The sequence below is a fragment of the Mizuhopecten yessoensis genome, unplaced genomic scaffold (genome assembly GCF_002113885.1).
Source record: "Mizuhopecten yessoensis strain PY_sf001 unplaced genomic scaffold, ASM211388v2 scaffold11079, whole genome shotgun sequence".
NCBI classification, from domain to species: Eukaryota; Metazoa; Mollusca; class Bivalvia; order Pectinida; family Pectinidae; genus Mizuhopecten; species Mizuhopecten yessoensis.
Genome location: NW_018408869.1, coordinates 326,684 through 348,097, shown reverse-complemented (window position 1 = coordinate 348,097; position 21,414 = coordinate 326,684). Strand labels below are relative to the sequence as shown.

General features: G+C 36.3%; 3 protein-coding genes across 6 annotated transcripts in view; 2 read left to right on the top strand and 1 right to left on the bottom strand.

Moving 5' to 3' along the window:
• Positions 1–8,497, top strand: part of LOC110465451 (sperm flagellar protein 2-like) — a 58,697-nt gene extending 50,200 nt beyond the window's left edge. For all 4 annotated transcript variants that reach the window (XM_021521264.1, XM_021521262.1, XM_021521263.1 and 1 more), the window contains 5 exons: positions 459–587; positions 905–1,029; positions 1,437–1,620; positions 3,674–3,799; positions 7,356–8,497. In XM_021521264.1, the coding sequence (XP_021376939.1) occupies positions 459–587; positions 905–1,029; positions 1,437–1,620; positions 3,674–3,799; positions 7,356–7,424 (633 nt within the window). In that variant the 3' untranslated portion in view covers positions 7,425–8,497. The remainder of the gene's footprint in view (positions 1–458; positions 588–904; positions 1,030–1,436; positions 1,621–3,673; positions 3,800–7,355) is intronic.
• Positions 8,498–9,885: 1,388 nt separating this feature from the next.
• LOC110465454 (nardilysin-like) overlaps positions 9,886–21,414 on the bottom strand; it is a 53,399-nt gene continuing 41,870 nt past the window's right edge. Inside the window, exons 29-31 of the mRNA XM_021521268.1 lie at positions 12,974–13,090; positions 10,706–10,795; positions 9,886–10,132 (exon numbers count right to left, since the gene is read on the bottom strand). Of these exons, the coding sequence (XP_021376943.1) occupies positions 9,932–10,132; positions 10,706–10,795; positions 12,974–13,090 (408 nt within the window). The 3' untranslated portion in view covers positions 9,886–9,931. The remainder of the gene's footprint in view (positions 10,133–10,705; positions 10,796–12,973; positions 13,091–21,414) is intronic.
• On the top strand, positions 15,813–18,806 carry LOC110465455. The gene is made up of 2 exons (XM_021521270.1): positions 15,813–16,042; positions 16,760–18,806. The coding sequence occupies exon 2, from the start codon at positions 16,848–16,850 to the stop codon at positions 18,543–18,545; it is 1,698 nt and encodes a 565-aa protein (XP_021376945.1). The 5' UTR covers positions 15,813–16,042; positions 16,760–16,847; the 3' UTR covers positions 18,546–18,806.

Sequence of the window (21,414 nt, the reverse complement as noted above, 5' to 3'; positions counted from 1 at the left end):
TTCGGCCTGTCTTGAATCGCTCAAGAGTTAATTGTCTGGCCTACTTAAAATATATTGCTGAGAATATATTTTTTGTTTTTCCTTGTGGCCTCTTTCTTTGCTTAGGAGGCTACCTCGTCAGTACATGTTTGTTTTTGTAGTATTGTATATAGTTAGCTTATTGTGTTGAGTGAGTAGCCCCTGATACGCCAAAGTATAAGTTTGTATTTTCTTTTATCTTGCTATCCGGCTCATTTAAATATCTCGAATTGTAATAAACAGGTAAACTGTTGTTTCATCGTTTTTGTTGTGTATAAATGTCACATTATGTTGTATGTTTTGTGTGCAACGGTGCCTGTTCATTGAGACACTGGCGGCTCAAAAAATTGATTTAATGATCTTATTCCAATTTTTATTTTCCTATAAACAAAATGGACTTTTGTTCAGTGTAAAATGTTGTACCTGTTTCTCCTTTGTAGATGAACCTGTGGTTTGGGAATCAGCCGGGTGACGATGCCTTCAATAGACTGGCCAACCTGAAGAGATGTCTGTTCGACTTCTTTGCCGACCATAACCGCAATCCTCCTACATTGGATTATGTCAGCATGGTTAGTACATAAATACAGAAAAAAGACCTTTTCTGGGAAATATTTCTGTTAAAATTGCTTTCTATATTTACAGGCATGTTTACATTTTGATTTATAACCACACTTAAAGCTGGAGATGTCATTTAACTTTAGTTAATAACTTGCATTGAATTTGGTTTGGGAACAACAATATTTTTGAAGAGATTAGGAGTGTCATCATACATTTTCAAGAGCACATTTGCCCTCTTCTATTAAATAAGTTTATATCAGTTTTACTGTTTTCTTTTTTTTGCTTATGTTTCTCCAAATAACCATGTACATTTAAATGTTCGTTACAGCTGATGTACTTCGGTGCTTCCTCCCATGCCAACGAGGGATTCTTGCGCTCACTAAGTGTTTCAGCAGGCCAGCACATGCCACGACTGCCAAAGCCAGAACCCACTGCTCCCAGTATAGCAGAAAGGTAAGGAAACACTGAAAATAAAGGCCTATTAGCTATATACCTAACTATACTTAATGATTGAAATGCATCTCTTTAAACATTTATGATGAGATGATATGCAACATTGTGCATCTTGGAGAATGTGTTAGAAATGATCTGTGTAGCATACCATGACATGACAGTTTCGTGTGATAGTTTTTCTTGTATTGCTTAATAACATTTTTGGTTGGTCAGTTTATCTTACAGCTGTACAACAGAAATTGAAGATCAGGAAACACCCAACGATCCAATAATCCTCAATGAATAGACCTAAGGGATAAAACGTTAAATATCACATCCAAATTAAACTTATACACAGGTTCCAAACTGGTTAACACAACTCATTGTTGGTCATAAACACTAACTACCAAGAATGTTTGATTCTGCAGCACACCAGATATCGTGGATGACCCGTCCCCACCCCCTCCGATCCCTGAGGATATCCCTATGGAGGCGATGGATGGCACTGTCCCCCTCGAGGCGCTGTACCGCGTGTTCCACCATGGCGAGTCAGCAAAGGGTGACAGCCATCGCTTCAGTGTATGTGCTGATCCCGAGGATGCCACTTCTAGGGTAAGTGGCCAAAGCTTAGATTATCAAATGAATGAACAAATATAACATTACCTTCGTAAGGTAACATTAGTTATACAGAACAAATATAACATTACCTTCGTAAGGTAACATTAGTTATACAGAACAAATATAACATTTCCTAGTTATACAGAACAAATATAACATTACCTGCATAAGGTAACATTAGTTATACAGAACAACATTAGTTATACAGAACAAATATAACATTACCTTTGTAAGGTAACATTAGTTATACAGAACAACATTAGTTATACAGAACAAAATATAACATCACCTTCATAAGGTAACATTAGTTATACAGAACAAATATAACATTACCTTCATAAGGTAACATTAGTTATACAGAACAAATATAACATCACCTTCATAAGGTAACATTAGTTATACAGAACAAATATAACATTTCCTAGTTATACAGAACAAATATAACATCACCTTCATAAGGTAACATTAGTTATACAGTACAAATATAACATTACCTTCATAAGGTAACATTAGTTATACAGAACAAATATAACATTACCTACTTAAGGTAACATTAGTTATACAGAACAAATATAACATCACCTTCGTAAGGTGATGTTATATTTGTTCTGTATACCTAATGTTACCTTATGAAGGTAATGTTATATTTGTACTGTATAACTAATGTTACCTTACGAAGGTGATGTATATTTGTTCTGTATAACTAATGTTACCTTACGAAGGTGATGTTATATTTGTTGTGTATAACTAATGTTACCTTATGAAGGTGATGTTATATTTGTACTGTATAACTAATGTTACCTTACGAAGGTGATGTATATTTGTTCTGTATAACTAATGTTACCTTACGAAGGTGATGTATATTTGTTCTGTATAACTAATGTTACCTTATGAAGGTAACATTAGTTATACAGAACAAATATAACATTACCTTCATAAGGTAACATTAGGTATACAGAACAAATATAACATCACCTTCGTAAGGTAACATTAGTTATACAGAACAAATATATACAACATCACCTTCATAAGGTAACATTAGTTATACAGAACAACATTAGTTATACAGAACAAATATAACATTACCTTCGTAAGGTAACATTAGTTATACAGAACAAATATAACATCACCTTCGTAAGGTAACATTAGTTATACAGAACAAATATAACATCACCTTCATAAGGTAACATTAGTTATACAGAACAAATATAACATCACCTTCGTAAGGTAACATTAGTTATACAGAACAAATATAACATCACCTTCATAAGGTAACATTAGTTATACAGAACAAATATAACATCACCTTCGTAAGGTAACATTAGTTATACAGAACAAATATAACATCACCTTCATAAGGTAACATTAGTTATACAGAACAAATATAACATCACCTTCGTAAGGTAACATTAGTTATACAGAACAAATATAACATCACCTTCATAAGGTAACATTAGTTATACAGAACAAATATAACATCACCTTCGTAAGGTAACATTAGTTATACAGAACAAATATAACATCACCTTCGTAAGGTAACATTAGTTATACAGAACAAATATAACATTACCTTCATAAGGTAACATTAGTTATACAGAACAAATATAACATTTCCTAGTTATACAGAACAAATACAACATCACCTTCATAAGGTAACATTAGTTATACAGAACAAATATAACATCAACTTCATAAGGTAACATTAGTTATACAGAACAAATATAACATTACCTTCATAAGGTCACGTTAGTTATACAGAACAAATATAACATCACCTTTGTAAGGTAACATTAGTTATACAGAACAAATACAACATCACCTTCATAAGGTAACATTAGTTATACAGAAATACTTTTGTAGTTCAATCAAGAATTCTAGTTTGTAAATTTCTTGGTCAACTAACAGTCACAAAATGAATGATTTAATGATTTTGACATTTTATACATAAAATATGAAAATATACTAGAGGAAAGCATTCCATTTCTGATCTTGTTACCAAATGGCTTGTTTCATATTTAATGGTCAGATAAATCGATTGTTTACACAGGAGAAGCTGACAAGTGTATACCAGGAACTCGGCAGTGACAATGCTGAGCCTGTTCCTTTCAAGGTCCTGATGGAACACCCCCTAATCCAGGACATCATTAACTCCTGCAGTACATTCAAAACACTGGTGAGTATACTACCAACACTTTCCAGTAACATTACACATCTTTTATAGGTGTAGAGATTCACTCACTCGTAAACACAAATTGTTGTTGGTAAAACAAAGCAGACTTGGTACAAAACTTACTTAAGTCCTCTAACCTGGGCAAAACGAAGCAGACTTGGGACAAAACTTACTCAGTCCTCTAACCTTGGCAAAACGAAGCAGACTTGGGACAAATCTTACTTCAGTCCTCTAACCTTGGCAACACGAAGCAGACTTGGTACAAAACTTGCTTCAGTCCTCTAACCTTGGCAAAACGAAGCAGACCTGGTACAAAACTTACTTAAGTCCCCTAACCTGGGCAAAACGAAGCAGTCTTGGTACAATACTTAATTAAGTCCTCTAACCTGGGCAAAACGAACCAGACTTGGTACAAAACTTACTTGAGTCGTCTAACCTTGGTAAAACGAAGCAGACTTGGTACAAAACTTACTTAAGTCCTCTCACCTGGGCAAAACGAAGCAGACTTGGGACAAAACTTAATTAAGTCCTCTAACCTGGGCAAAACGAAGCAGACTTGGTACAAAACTTACTTAAGTCCTCTAACCTTGGTAAAACGAAGCAGACTTGGTACAAAACTTACTTAAGTCCTCTAACCTTGGTAAAACAAAGCAGACTTGGTACAAAACTTACTTAAGTCCTCTAACCTTGGTAAAACAAAGCAGACTTAGTACAAAACTTACTGAAGTCCTCTAACCTTGGCAAAAGCTCCCTGAAAAGTTGATAAAACCACCAAGTCAGTCCCTATTTTCTATCAACTTTGGTAAAAAGTTCAGAGGATAAAATGCGAGTTGTGCAGTTATGTGAATCCAGTGATGGGTAGTAAACATGGATTTATAGAGAGCCGGTACACACTGTCTATATATACATGGATTTATAGATAGCCGGTACACACTGTATATATAAACATGGATTTAAAGTAGCCCGTACTCACTGTATATATAAACATGGATTTATAGATAGCCAGTACACACTGTATATATAAACATGGATTTAAAGTAGCCCGTACTCACTGTATATATAAACATGGATTTATAGATAGTCGGTACACACTGTATATATAAACATGGATTTATAGATAGCCAGTACACACTGTATATATAAACATGGATTTAAAGTAGCCCGTACTCACTGTATATATAAACATGGATTTATAGAGAGCCTGTACACACTGTATATATAAACATGGATTTAACTTGGTACAAAACTTACTTAAGTCCTCTAACCTTGGTAAAACAAAGCAGACTTAGTACAAAACTTACTGAAGTCCTCTAACCTTGGCAAAAGCTCCCTGAAAACTTGATAAAACCACCAAGTCAGTCCCTATTTTCTATCAACTTTGGTAAAAAGTTCAGAGGATAAAATGCGAGTTGTGCAGTTATGTGAATCCAGTGATGGGTAGTACACATGGATTTATAGAGAGCCGGTACACACTGTCTATATATACATGGATTTATAGATAGCCGGTACACTCTGTATATATAAACATGGATTTATAGATAGCAAGTACACACAGTATATATAAACATGGATTTATAGATAGCCAGTCCACACTGTATATATAAACATGGATTTATAGATAGCCGGGACACACTGTATATATAAACATGGATTTATAGATAGCAAGTACACACAGTATATATAAACATGGATTTATAGATAGCCAGTCCACACTGTATATATAAACATGGATTTATAGATAGTCGGTACACACTGTATATATAAACATGGATCTATAGATAGCCGGTACACACTGTATATATAACCATGGATTTATAGAGAGCCGGTACACACTGTCTATATATACATGGATTTATAGAAAGCCGGTACACACTGTATATATAAACATGGATTTATAGATATCCCATACACACTATATATAAACATGGATTTATAGAGAGCCCGCACACACTGTATATATAAACATGGATTTATAGATAGCAAGTACACACAGTATATATAAACATGGATTTATAGATAGCCAGTACACACTGTATATATAAACATGAATTTATAGATATCCATTACACACTGTAGATCTAAACATGGATTTATAGATAGCCGGTACACTCTGTATATATAAACATGGATTTATAGATAGCAAGTACACACAGTATATATAAACATGGATTTATAGATAGCCAGTACACACTGTATATATAACCATGGATTTATAGAGAGCCGGTACACACTGTCTATATATACATGGATTTATAGATAGCCGGTACACTCTGTATATATAAACATGGATTTATAGATAGCCAGTCCACACTGTATATATAAACATGGATTTATAGAGAGCCTGTACACACTGTATATATAAACATGGTTTTATAGTAGCCGGTACACACTGTATATATAAACATGGATTTATAGAGAGCCCGTACACACTGTATATATAAACATGGATTTATAGATAGCTGGTACACACTGTATATATAAACATGGATTTATAGAGAGCCGGTACACACTTTATATATAAACATGGATTTATAGATAGCCCGTACACACTGTATATATAAACATGGATTTATAGGAGCCGGTACACACTGTATATATAAACATGGATTTATAGATAGCCCATACACACTATATATAAACATGGATTTATAGAGAGCCGGTACACACTGTATATATAAACATGGATTTATAGATAGCCGGTAAACACTGTATATATAAACATGGATTTATAGATAGCCGGTAAACACTGTATATATAAACATGGATTTATAGATAGCCGGTAAACACTGTATATATAAACATGGATTTATAGATAGCCCGTACATACTGTATATATAAACATGGATTTATAGAGAGCCGGTCCCCACTGTATATATAAACATGGATTTATAGATAGCCGGTAAACACTGTATATATAAACATGGATTTATAGATAGCCCGTACACACTGTATATATAAACATGGATTTATAGGGAGCCGGTACACAGTGTATATATAAACATGGATTTATAGAGAGCCGGTACACACTTTATATATAAACATGGATTTATAGAGAGCCGGTACCCACTGTATATATAAACATGGATTTATAGATAGCCCGTACATACTGTATATATAAACATGGATTTATAGAGAGCCGGTACACACTTTATATATAAACATGGATTTATAGAGAGCCGGTACCCACTGTATATATAAACATGGATTTATAGATAGCCCGTACACACTGTATATATAAACATGGATTTAGAGATAGCCGGTACACACTGTATAGATAAACATGGATTTATAGATAGCCGGTACACACTGTATATATACACATGAATACATGCTTTACATACACTCATAAAAAATATCTTGTCTGATAAAATATATGGTTAATTTCTTAAGTTGATCATGAGTTTTAACTTGTAATATCTAAAATTGTAAAAAACAAAAATATTTTTTGCAAGAAATGTATATAAGATGTTTATAAAATCAGTTACATACTGTTTTGTGGTGAAGTTGACTGCTGATGCTGTAAATGTCTTATGTCTATGATTTCTGTGTTTGTTTACAGGACATTAAGGGCATCCTGTCAAACCCCCACCCTGACCTGGAGCTCCACAGTACCAAGACAATGGAATAGGACGCAAGACTGGACAGTGATCATCCAGACTACGAATGACATTTTAACATTGTGAAATTATCTGGACTTTGTTTCACTTGCAATCAAATTTTTCTCAGTATGATATTGAATCAATAGTAAGGAAGACTTACAAGACTGAAGTGTTTTACATTGTCTTGCATCTTTAGAAATGTACATATGTACATACTTTAGAAATGTGATGTACAGCATGTCTCAGAAATCCCACTTCTGCTGTAACTAAGAGTATTAATGTTATCTAAATATTATCATCTAGTCTAACATTTCTTTCATGTTTTCTGCATCCTCCACCATAGGAACGATTTCTCCAGATACCATCTCCCTACCCCCTGTTCTCTAGCACTGTAGGTACACTGTAGGTACTATATTATATGGTGTTGTGGCCGCCCATTGGCTGTGTGTTACTCTTGTCCTGAAGCTGTTCCTCTGCCGGACACTTCACACACATACCAGAAGCACTGCATTTTTCTCTATACAAAGTCTTCACACCACTTCTACAGTGGCTGGGCACTGCGTTTGTTATCGACTACTGTTCAATAGTTATCTCCCTTTGCCCAGGTACCGTCAGAAAGTGGTGTTCTGGTACGATTTACTGTTGTATATAATTTATATTGTTTATACCAAATTAAAATTATTTTGCTTTTGCATTAGTGTGAAATATTAACTTTACCAGTAGTCTTAAATTGAAAGATTGTTTTACTGCTTCGTTCTGAGTGCTAAGATAAAAATATGAATGCTTTTTATACAGCTGCTTTCTGCATAATTTATTATTAAAACTGTGTGATGGAATTTCTTTTATTTTTCATAAATACACATTCAATTTCTGTCAGCTTTAGTAATATTCCATACATCAATGTATATAAACACACCTCCATTATATATTTCCGTCCAGAAATACTATTTATAAATCATTTTATTCTTGTAAAATAACAACTTCTGACTGTGATATAGTGTTTTCACTAAAAGAGAAGTCGAATATTTATCTCTTTTGAGATATAAATGTGATGTTAGTTTTGATATATTAAAGAAAATTGTTATTGAATAAATTAATTTGAAATCAACTTGCTTTATATTTTTACATGGTTAACATGGTAAAAGACTTGTAAGATGTGATCACATGTGGTATTACAATACAAATTCTCAAGACAGAACCTACTGCCTTCCTCACTCGGTTGAAGGTGCAACGCGGAGACCAAAAGTGAAGTATTGCCAACAAGATAACAAGTAAATTAGCATAAACCTTTAAAATAAAGATCGTGATTAGAGAATTATTTTATTCGTTAGTCCCTGTCTCAAGACATACTTTGGTGACAAAAAAGAACAAAACTCCGCCATCCTAAAAGGTATTTGCAAAAAAAAAATAATGGCAACTGTAGATGGCAGTATAAGAGACATGCTTTGGACAAAGTTATGTAGGGAAAACAAAGGGCCATTACTCTGTATAAATTGGGTTCGAGACCCAGTTTAAGTATGCATCACTGCCAAGAGGATCTTGCATACAATTTCTTTTGCAATTGTAGATGACAGAGCATATAAGAGACATACCCTGGACAAAGCACCACAAAGTAAATAAGCAATCGTAGTGATATGTCCCAGACAAAGAGATGCACCGACGGACTGACTGCTGGATGGTGTGGAAAGCTACAGTCCTTGACGGTAGTGTGGGGAACTAATAAGCTTGCTGAAGTTCTGTAACCCTTACTGCAGCACACTGCCTATATGAATATTACCATAAATCACCTATTCAATTTCATCATCAGAAGTTGGTCAGTGGTGTCTGCCCTACAAAAGTATTAGAAAGATTTAACCTGTGACCTTGATCTTGATATTACAGATACAATATACATAAAAAAAAATCAGCTGTTATGTGGTTGTGATGTTCACGATGCATGACACTTAGTTGTCCAGTAGATTTTTCTGGCAAGTAATAGAATATTTTGAACTTCAACCCTTTGCTATGACCTTGACATGACAGCTTCATAGCTTCTTCAGAAATAAGTTAATCGAACATTCATAACAAGAGGCCCAGAGGGCCTGTATTGCTCACCTGGATATTCAAGCAGTCATAGCAAAATATTCTCATTAAATATTATACTGTACTACAAATATTTCAATCACAAACTTTGTCGGACTCCATCCATGGAAGCTACAAGCCATAAAACATAATCATATGATTCTATGCTTTAAATGTTTGACATATTTGACCCCTGTTACCTTGAAAATAGGTCAAGGTCATTTTCGTTCTCAAACTTTGTCAGGCTCTTACCAATGAAGCTTTCAGTCAAATATCGTGACTCTAGGCCTGTCCATTCTTCAGAAGAAAATAAAGGAAAATTTGAGGGATGACAACGGACGGACGGCAGAGGCGGCGCCATGACATAAGCTTAATAGCCCTTCGGGCAGGTGAGCTAAAAACTTTAAAAAGAAATACAGAATACAGAAAGGTAGATAAATCACAATTTATTCCATGAAATAAATATTATGTCTGGTCAAGAGATTATCTTTGTGAATGGTAGCACATTAAGGGTTTGTTTGTACAGTTTGATGTCGGTGATTGGCGCGGCATGACTCTGGTCCTCATCCACCAAACAGGTCAGGGGATATGTGTTCCCCATTACAGCCGCCTTCTCCTTTGGTCTATCAACAGTATCTGATGATGACGGCTTATCGTCTTCTGTCTTTCCAACAATCTGATATAAAATGTACACTATTAGGCCGCTCATTATATCAAGAGTTGTAAATGTTACATCAGGCAGGCTCCTGTTCTTTTACAAGATCACAATAGTATATACCAGTACCGGTACAACCTACATATATTATTTTGATTTTTTTTTTCTTTCCTAGTACTAATTATGCCATTTTACCTTGTGTTGATTTCATAATTCTAGTGTTGTAATAATGCAGTTCCTTTTAAGAAGCATACTGGGATTTCATAATCATGTTAAATTTGTGAAATGTCTCTTTTTTTTCCTTAAGAAATTGTGAAAGCATTCTCTTTAGCAATAAGATCCTACACTTAACACAAATGCTACTGAAAGGTATGGTTAATTCTACTATTTAGTGTAATAAAAGGAACCTACACCTGTTGTCAACAACACAGCACCAAGAAATGCCACCTCTACTTATCTGGATTAGCAGTGGAACCAAACACTGGGGAGGGGGGGATGGTTATCTCTTAAATATGATTCATTACCTAGACTAAATAATGAACACAAAATTCCAGCCACTGAGAAGAAATCTTCAATGATATACAAAATGTTTACCTGAAAGCTGATTTTCCTATGTCGGCCTTTCTCATACTGTAAATACCAATCCTTCAAAATGTCTAATGTCAAGGTCGGTAGTATTTTGATCTGAAAAAAAAGAAAAAGAGAAGTGATTTGACATAAAATGACATATTTTCATGCAGTGCAACTGAACGACTCCAATATCATAGTAAACAATCTGAACAATCTTGGCTGACCGGTAGTAAACAATCTGAACAATCTTGGCTGACCGGTCATGAATAATTACAGAGTGATTTAAGAACAAACTAATGCTAATGGATATGCTAGTAGGATTACAAGATTCTCAGTAGTGGCACTGTAAGGCCAATCCTTGTAGCATATCTGTATTTGATTGTTCATGCCCAGCAATTTTATGTACGGTTATGGGGTGGGGATCTCAACTGCTTCCAAGCTGTGACTCAGAAACTAGGTCTCTAGGGGTGTGGTCAATTCTAATATCATGACTGCATTCGTCTCTTTATGCCCAGCATTTGTATATAAAGTTTTGAGGAGGGGATCTCAACCGTTTCAAAGTTATGACCCAGGGGTTAAGTCTCCAAAGGTGGGGCAGACCCTGGGGCCATATTGGAAGCATATGTGCATTCATCTCTTTATACTCAGCAATTGTATATATGGTTATAGGGTGGGGATCTCCACCATTTCCAAGGAATAAACTGTTTTTGGCCCCATCCCTAATTAGCCTGGGGAGGTCAGCCAGTCCATTTGTACAATTGTTAATCTCCACCAAGAAGGGATGCTTCCAACAAAATATAGTTCATATCCATCGCTGAGTTCCGGAGAAGGTCACTTAAAGCAAAATGGCCAAATTACCCTTTATAGCCCCACCCCACAACCCCTGGGATGTCTACCCCACCATTTGTACAATGCTTACGACCAAATATGATTGATATCCATTTCTAAGTTCTACAGAAGCAGTCGACGGATGCCAAGGAATGGCATAGGCTCACCTTGGTCCTTCGGACCTGGTGAGCTAATAAAAAGGTCTTGAACACCTCTCAAAACTTATTTTCTCAATCATTCTTCCAGCATAGTTTAGATTTTCCCTTGGACCTTAAAGGTCACCAGAGATATCATTAAATGTTATTTGTTAAGTGACAAAGAAAAATACTACAGAATATTTTAAACCAAATATGGTGTTTTAATTATGGATATCCTGGCAAAATAATGTTGGGGAGTGATCAATATATATAATTCATATAGCTGGCAACTGTTAAAAAACATAAAAATCATATATTCAAGGGTAAACAATTCACAGCTTTTATGAAGCTCCTTAAGACCTTTCTAATCATAATGAGTCATTCTAGCATATTATAACAACACTTTGTCAGGACCATAAGTTGATCATTCCTACCAAGTTTCTGTTCAATCGGCCCAACAGAACTTGACTTTAAGTTTGAAATAGTTTTTCAAAATGGCGGCCGTGGTGGCCATATTGGATTTCTGATCGACCCGAAAAATAACAACACTTTGTCAGGACCATGAGTCGATCATTCCTACCAAGTTTTAGTTCAATCGGCCCAGCAGAACTTGATTTTAAGTTTGAAATAGTTTTTCAAAATGGCGTCCGTGGCGGCCATATTGGATTTCTGATCTACCCGAAAAATAATAAGACTTGGTCAGGGAGATGTCAGTAACCTTCCCATGAAATATTTATGAAATCCCTCTGCCAGTATTTCAGCTTAAGTTGAAAATGCAAAATGTTAACGGACGATGCAAGACGGACGTCGGACGACGACGGATGAAGACGGATAGCAATAGGTCACTTGAGCTCAGGTGACCTAAAAACATACAAATCCTATATTCAAGGGTAAACAATTCACAGCTTTGATGAAGCACCTTAGGACCTTTCCAACCATAATGATTGTCATTGAGTCATTCTAGCATATTTAGGTCTGAAGAAAAAGTTTGTTGAAATTTTAGCTTTTTTACCTTTTTTGACCCCTATCCTTAAGCTGTAAGAGTGAGCCATGGTATTAATTTTCATACCATCAAACTGCAATCACATGATTATATTTTCACAAAAATTTGAACTATTTTCCTCTGAAAATAAACAAAATATACACAAAGATTATATTTCCCTATGAAATTGATAGTAAACTTTACCCAAACCCCAGGTTAAGGTCACTAGTTACTATTTTGTGGACTCAATATCTGCTAACACATCCAAGTTCCAAATTGACAACGTTCAATATTTCATCATGAAATGGAACTGTCCGTCACTAGATCATCAGTCCTACAATTTACCTCTCGCTCTATGATGTCAAATATGTAGGTCTGATCGTAGATTTCCCTCCAGTTGCGGCCTGCCTCTTCCCCGAGATGTGTGTCCTCGCAGCGTTTGCCAGCAATGATGGAATCCACCTAGCACACAAACATAATAAACACTAAAACTGTTACACTGCCAACGTCTGAACAGATATATTATTGCACTAAGAAGGGTTTGGCAATGGTGTACCTTGAAGCTTTTGCCCGGTCAAGTGTCACCTGTAATATTACTGCACTATACAGGGGTTTGGCAATGTTGTACCTTGAAGCTTTTGCCTGGTCAAGTTTTCACCTGTAATATTACTGCACTATAAAGGGGTTTGGTAATGCTGTATCTTGAAGCTTTTGCCTGGTCAAGTTTTCACCTGCAGTATTATTGCACTATAAAAGGGTTTGGCAATGCTGTATCTTGAAGCTTTTGCCTGTCAACTTTTCACCTGTAATATTATTGCACTATAAAGGGGTTTGGCAATGCTGTATCTTGAAGCTTTTGCCTGGTCAAGTTTTCACCTGTAATATTATTGCACTATAAAGGGGTTTGGCAATGGTGTATCTTGAAGCTCTTGCCTGGTCAAGTTTTCACCTGTAATATTATTGCACTATAAAGGGGTTTGGCAATGCTGTACCTTGAACCTTTCGCCCAATCAAGTTTTCACCTGTAATATTATTGCACTACAAAGGGGTTTGGCAATGGTGTATCTTGAAGCTTTTGCCTGGTCAAGTTTTCACCTGTAATATTATTGCACTATAAAGGGGTTTGGCAATGGTGTACCTTGAAGCTTTCGCCAAATCAAGTTTTCACTTTTAATATTATTGCAATATAAAGGGGTTTTGTAATGCTGTTCTGAAGCTTTTGCCTGGTCAAATTTTCACCTGTAGTATTATTGCACTTAAAAGGGGTTTGGCAATGCTGTACCTTGAACCTTTCGCCCAATCAAGTTTTCACCTGTAATATTATTGCACTATAAAGGGGTATGGCAATTCTGTACATTGAAGCTTTTGCCCGGTCAAGTTTTCACCTGTAATATTTTTGCATTATAAAGGGGTTTGGTGATGCTATACCTTTCACCTTTCACCTAATCAAGTTTTCACCTGTAATATTATTGCACTATAAAGGGGTATGGCAATTCTGTACCTTGAAGCTTTTGCCCGGTCAAGTTTTCACCTGTAATATTTTTGCACTATAAAGGGGTTTTGTAATGCTGTATCTTGAAGCTTTTGCCTGGTCAAATTTTCACCTGTAGTATTATTGCACTTAAAAGGGGTTTGGCAATGCTGTACCTTGAACCTTTCGCCCAATCAAGTTTTCACCTGTAATATTTTTGCATTATAAAGGGGTTTGGTGATGCTATACCTTTCACCTTTCACCTAATCAAGTTTTCACCTGTAATATTATTGCACTATAAAGGGGTTTGGAAATTGTGTATCTTGAAGCTTTTGCCTGGTCAACTTTTCACCTGTAATATTATTGCACTATAAAGGGGTATGGCAATGCTGTACCTTGACGCTTTTGCCCAGTCCAGTTTTCACCTTTATTATCTTTGCACTATAAAGGGGTTTGGCTGTATCTTGAACCTTTTCTCGGGCCAGTTTTCGCTTTTCGCTGGTAAAATCACTACTCAACAATTCTTCATTTCACCCTTCGCATGTATTTACCAAATATATAGTAAGCTGTGCACAAATATTTGCTGTCATGATATAGTTTCATGAAAGCGAAAAAGATGAAAGTTACACTATAGAAAAAAAATCCTTGTCTACAGTATGTCAAGTAGATGTATAAAGCAATTGTTTAGTGAAGAAGATGTTAAAATATATTGGCAGTATGTTATTGAAAAAAAGAGACATATAATTGTGGTTTAAAACATAACACCATTGAGAGGGGAATTAAATAATAACCACTATCTTGAGGGGAACTATGTTGAGGTTTGATACCGTGAAATAAAAGTGTTACAAGGAAAATATCTGTAATAAAGAGGCTAATTTCGATAAATAAAATCTTTTGCAATAACTAGTTTAAATTATGACCAGAGGGCCTGTATCACTCACCTGAATATGTTTAAAATAATTGGTATGAAGTAAAGATATAGCACTCCATGGTAGGTGCTGTAAGTACATATGAAATTTCAGAAAGATCCATCCAGTACTTGAGATATAGTGAGAACAAACTTCAAACAGAGCCCCACCCCTATGCCCCTAGGGGGTGGGGGTGGGGGGTGGTCATACCCACCAATTATACAAAATTGAGACCCCTTGGCCCAAGGATGCTCCAGACTAAATAAGGATAAAATCCCTTAATCCTGATGGTCGAAGAAGGATTTTAAAGATTTTACCTCTATTTCTCCTTTTGGGCCCCACCCTTCTACCCTCTGGCAGACCACACCCACTGCTTATCCAAATTGAGTCCCCTTGGCCCAAGGATGCTTCGGACTAAATTAGGATTAAATCCTTTAATCTCTATGGTAGAAGAAGTATTTTAAAGGTTTTACCTCCATTTCCCCTATTGGGCCCCCTCCTCTCTGCCTCCAGGGGGGTTAGACACACCGTTTATACAAAATTGGTTCCCCTTTACCCAAGGGTGCTTCATACCAAATTTGGACAAAATCCTGTCATTCGTACTGAAGAAGAAGGTATTTGAAGAATTTGCTATATTTCCCCCTCTTGGGCCCCTCCCTTCTGCCCCCAGGGGGGCCACACTTGCTGTTTATACAAAATTGAGTCCCTTTTGCCCAAGGATGCTCCAGATTAAATTAGGATAAAATCCCTTAATCCATATGGTAGAAGAAGATAAAGGTTTTATATTTTGAATATATTGGAACACAGCAATGTTGTATGGATGTTGAAAAGTGTGACATTTAGAAAGTGAAACTTGTTTGTGACCCTATTCCTGGAAGGAAATCAGAAATACAGAAAGTCAACATCACACTACACTAAAGTCATACATAGATAGTCACCCATGGAGATTATCATATTGTTATCCTTACTTTACATGTACACCAGGTGTAGAGCGTGGCATACAGGTTTCTACCACACCGAGACTAACAGATACAGGTGGGCATTTTTCTTTCTTTTTTTCTTCATTTTCATCATATTTTGAAAAGCAAGTATACCATAAACATACTTGCTATACTTTTTTAAAGTTTCATAGGGGGATTCTGCATGCTTAAAATTAAAACATAAATGAAATGTGTGTATACCCCCTCGAGACAAAATAACCCTTCAAATGAAATGTTTTGAGTTGTTCCTTCAGATGAAATGATCATATCTTAGAATATAGCAATAATTAGCAAACTTACTGGTTGAAAATATTAAATTGAAGGGTCCAACATCAGGAGTCTTCCTTCTAAATAGGGAGAGTTGACCAGAATGCATAAATCACTTAATATTCTCTAGAGTATGTTAATTTTTGCATAATTCACAAAGGGAACTTTAATATCTCACTCAATAAAAGGAATAGCTATAATTCAAATCCTTGGAAATATGTCCTTGGATGAACAGTCACAATCATATTCATGAAATTAAGTGATTTATAGTAATCAATTTTATAACAGGTATAAATGAAATTTTACCTTTAGTAAGACTGTAGTATTTTTTCTCCAAACAAATACAAATGTGTTTGTCCAAATTGTATTTAAATGAGATCCCGAGAAACAGTATTACTTCCAGTTTCTTAACTGCTGAACAATAAGAAAAAAAAACAAAAAAAACATAGTGGTTTCCTGATATCTCTAAAAAAGAATTTAATCATTTTGATTTATTTTTTTCCAGAAAACCCCCAAAACCAAATAGGTTGAAAGTGATTCCTAATTCATGAAAACAAGGCATTAACACCAATAGGTGCTGAACAACTTTACCAATGGCAGACTCATCAACAGTGATGGCACAGACAGTCTGTCAGAATGAAGTAACTACTTCTAGTAGTCAAAATCACCAGAGTGTCATTGACAGTATTAGGAACAAACCAACATACTGTCTCAGACACACAGCCAGGGAGGTTTCATTGTTCTGTAGAACATGTGACAGGCTTGCTTGTGCTTCCTGTATTATAGATGGTAACCATAGTGACCATAAGTTCTGTGAAATAGACCATGTCACAAAAGAAAAGCAAGTCCAACTCAGGAACGAGGTGAACAACAGAGGAAAAGAAATGTGTGAACAAGTTCAAAACAGTATCACCCACATGGAACAGGAAAAAGAATCTGTGACAGAAAAATGCACAAATTTATCGGAGAATATTGCCAAACAAAAGGTAACCCTGATAGAAGAGATAGAAACCTGGAGTCAGGGTTTACAGACAACGGTGACAGATCATAAAACAGTGAAAGTTAGCTGTCTGAACGACCGACTTGTACAGTCAGATATGTGTCTCTCACTTCTCAAAGTATTTCAACAACATCCTGAGTCTGTAGATACTTGTGATGGCACAAAATCAATTCAGGCTTTGGAAATTCTGGACAGTATCACAAATCCCCCTAAAATATGGGAGGAAACACCATTGAGTTTCCTTCCAGGGTCAGGATTCTGTGAAGGAAACATGCAGACTTTATTCGGAAGTCTAGCTGGAACGACTTGTGAAACGTCAGTTTCTGTTAACACATGTTCAGAGGATATACCACAGGGAAACAGTGTTGTCGTGGACACAGATGAAGCTGTTGACAGTGACCAGGATTCTACAGATGAAGAGAGTTCATATGAAGAAGTAGACTCGGAAACAATGTACAAATGTACCAAGTCTCCAATAGACAGAATAGCCCCTGTAGATGTGAACAGTGCTTTCATTGTGATAAAAAAGAAACTGTATCTTGTGGACTTTAGCAAACACAAAGGATATATTGAGAATGAAGAACCACTTATGACAGGTGTTGTCCACATCACTCCTGTCACAGAGAAAGGAATTTATGTACAACAGCAAGGAAATCGTCTTTTGGCCAGAGTTACAACGACAGGTAAAGTGTATCGCTTTATTGACTGTGGAGATGATACTTTGAGATGTGTAGGACTGTCGCACTCTGGACAAGTGATCATGTGTGCAGAAAGATACATCAGTGAAATGGAAGGTAACACATCTTTTATAAAGATAATCAGAAGTTTTGATGAATACAATGAAAATGGAGTCAATATCAGAAGTCTAATAGAGATAAAAAAAAAAGCACACTATCTCCATTTTCATCCACAGGATTTTCATGACATTGTCATGACAAATTCTGCCCTGTACATACTTAATTCAACCCTATATATCCCTGACAAGCCAACTACAACAGGAAGTGTGATTAATGTACTAAAAGATATCACATATAAAGGAGCAATAGGGAGAGACCCAGCAAGTCGGTTCCACCCCCGAGGAATGTGTCAGGACAAAGATGGCTGCCTCGTTGTCACAGACTACTGGAACCATGCCCTACACCTGCTCACCCCCGAGGGAAAATTCAGTAAATTTCTGATGAGAGAAGAGGATGGACTGATGTTCCCAACTGCTGTTGCCATTGACAACTACAGACACCTGTGGATTGGTCAGCGTGATGGAAAAGTCCACATTATCAAGTACATTCCATGAATCTCTCAGTCCACTTTGGAAATGCTTTGCTCAGGGAGGACCTGACCCTGATCAAAACCTGTAACAACTATACATGTATCTGTGCTCTGCATCCCAGACTGTGTTACAAACAGCTGAATTGTACAAATGTAAATTATAATTGTAACATATTAACTAGTACACTTAAAAAGCTACAAATGATAAAAATTATTGGCTTGCATTCATTTCAAAATAAACATATGTGTATGCAGTATTTGTTTGAGATGTATACATTTTACTGCACATGTGATGAACAGTCACCCGTCGTATTCTTTATGCACTAGGTGGTATCAATAACATGTTTCAAAGATCATTACGAAAAGCATTTTCCAACGTTTTCTATACCAACTCATGTTTTTAATGGAAATTAGGGCATGAGCAATGTCACATGACTTGACGAGATCTCACGTTACCGAAGGTATTTTCCCCAACGTTATGCAGGCCGTTATGACGTAGGCCGGCGAGATTTTAGTCATGTGGCATTAGAAGGCGGGGCTATAAAAAAATAGAGTAAAACAGAGAAGTTTGAAAAAAAATGTTTTTAGTGATTGTATTGTTTGTTTGAGGCATGTAATTTATGGTCATCTTGTGCATAAAGAATAGATCTTTCGATACGTGTGTGACGATTTGTTTGTAAGATATCAGTTTGAAGTGCGACCCGGGCGCGGGTCGCTTATTTCCCGCATAATATAGAGGGCCAGAGTTCTGATGTTAATCGACGACAGACCGATATAAAAAGAAGTTGATAAAACGTCAGAATAATTCGAACTACACACAAGAATACTTCAGACCTAATATGGACAAAACCCTGCCATTCCTACAGAAGAAAAAGAATTTTAGAGAAATTACCCCTAGTGGCCCCCACCCCTCAGATCCACCATTTATTCAAGTTGCTTCCACTTCACCCAAGGGTGCTTCATACCAAATTTGGACAAAATCATGTCATTTCTACAGAAGATGAAGGATTTTGAAGAATATGCTATGTTTCCCCTATTGGGCCCTGTCCCTCTGCCCCCAGAGTGTTCCACACTCACAGTTAATACAAAATTGAGTGTCTTTTGCCCAAGATTGCTCCAGACCAAATTGGGATAAAATCCCTCAATCCCTACCATAGAACAAGGATTTTTAAGGTTTTACCTCAATTTTCCCTATTGGGCCCCGCTCCTCTGCCTTTAGGGGGCCACACCCACCGTTTATACAAAATTGAGAGCCCTTGGCACAAGGATGCTCAAAACCAAATTTGTTTTCTATTTTCAACTAGGAACTATATTTCTCTAAGCACTAAATGAGATGTTCAGTAAGTACCAATGAAGTTCAAAGATGGCACTTCGAAAATACTGTATGGAAAATAGAAAGTTGAATAACAACTAAACCATAGAGTTATCATGGAAATGTGTTGTTTTTATGCGTGCAATGATGTTGCGGTTTGAGGGTATGGAGAATTGATTTCTACTGCTATTTTTGTTTTTAAACCATGCAGAGAATATTTAAATAAGAGGCCCAGAGAGCCTGTATCTCTCACCAGGATATGTTTAAAGAACTTGATATGAGGTAAAGATATAGCACTCCATGGTAGGTACTATATGTACATATGAAATTTCAGAAAGATCCATCCAGTATTTCTGGAGATATAGCAAGAACTTCAAATTTCAAAATCCAAAATGGCAGCCTGGTGGCCATCTTGTTTTAATGAATACACTCTAACAGTAACAGTCACTACTATACAACTTGATGAAGACAAAATTGGGATAAAATCCCATAATCCCTATGGTAGAAGAATGATTTCAAAGATTTTACCTCTATTTCCCCTATTGGACCCCGCCCCTCTGCCCTGGGGTCCTAACCTACTGTTTATACAAAATTGATTGCCCTTGGCCCAAGATCCTCCAGACCAAATTGGGATGAAATACCTTAGTCCCTTTGTTAGGAAAAGGAATTTAAAGGTTTACCTCTATTTCCCCTATTTTGCCCCACCCCTCTGCCCCCCGAGGGCCACACGCACCGTTTATATAAAATTGAGTCTTCTTGCCCTAAGGAGGCTCCAGACCAAATTGGGATAAGATCCCTCAATCCCTATGGTAGAGGAAGGATTTTAAAGGTTTATCTCTATTTCCCCTATTCAGACCCGCTCCTATGCCCCCTGGGTGGCCACACCCACCGTTTATACAAATTTGAGTCCTCTTGCCCTAAGGATGCTCCAGACCTTATCGGGATGAAATCCCTCAATACCTATGGAAGAAGAAGGATTTTAAAGGTTTATTCGGACCCACCCCTCTGCCCCAGGGAGGACACCCCCACTGTTTATACAAAATTGAGTCCTCTTGGACCAAGGATGCTCCAGACTAAAGGATGAGTGTCTACAAGGCACTTTTTTGGACCTGTGTATATTTGGATTTTCACCTCCTTATTTTGTTCAAAGATGTCCTATGGTATGACATGCGTAAAAACTAAGGTAAAACTTTGACCGAAAGTGGGTTTCTGGGGGTACCAAAAGGGGTAGGGTAAATCACAAATATAGTTTGCTGTTTTCAAAATTTGTTTTCTCAATAATTTCCTTTCTAATTAATATTTTGACTTGAAATTTACAACTTGACTCATTTCAGTAGACTTACATAAATTGCATATTGACTACATACTTTCCTTTTGTTTTATACTGAGTTATGATTTCTGGACACATCTCAAACATGGCTATTTCAAATATCTCTCAATTTTAAGTGAATTAAAAGGTGCATGACACCCTTTGTATGCTACAAGTATAAGACATCAATTGTTAGTATTGTATATTAAATAATATTTGCTCAACTCCTGTGGCTGAAGTGAGTACCAGGTCCTGTTTGTTTTTTTACTTATC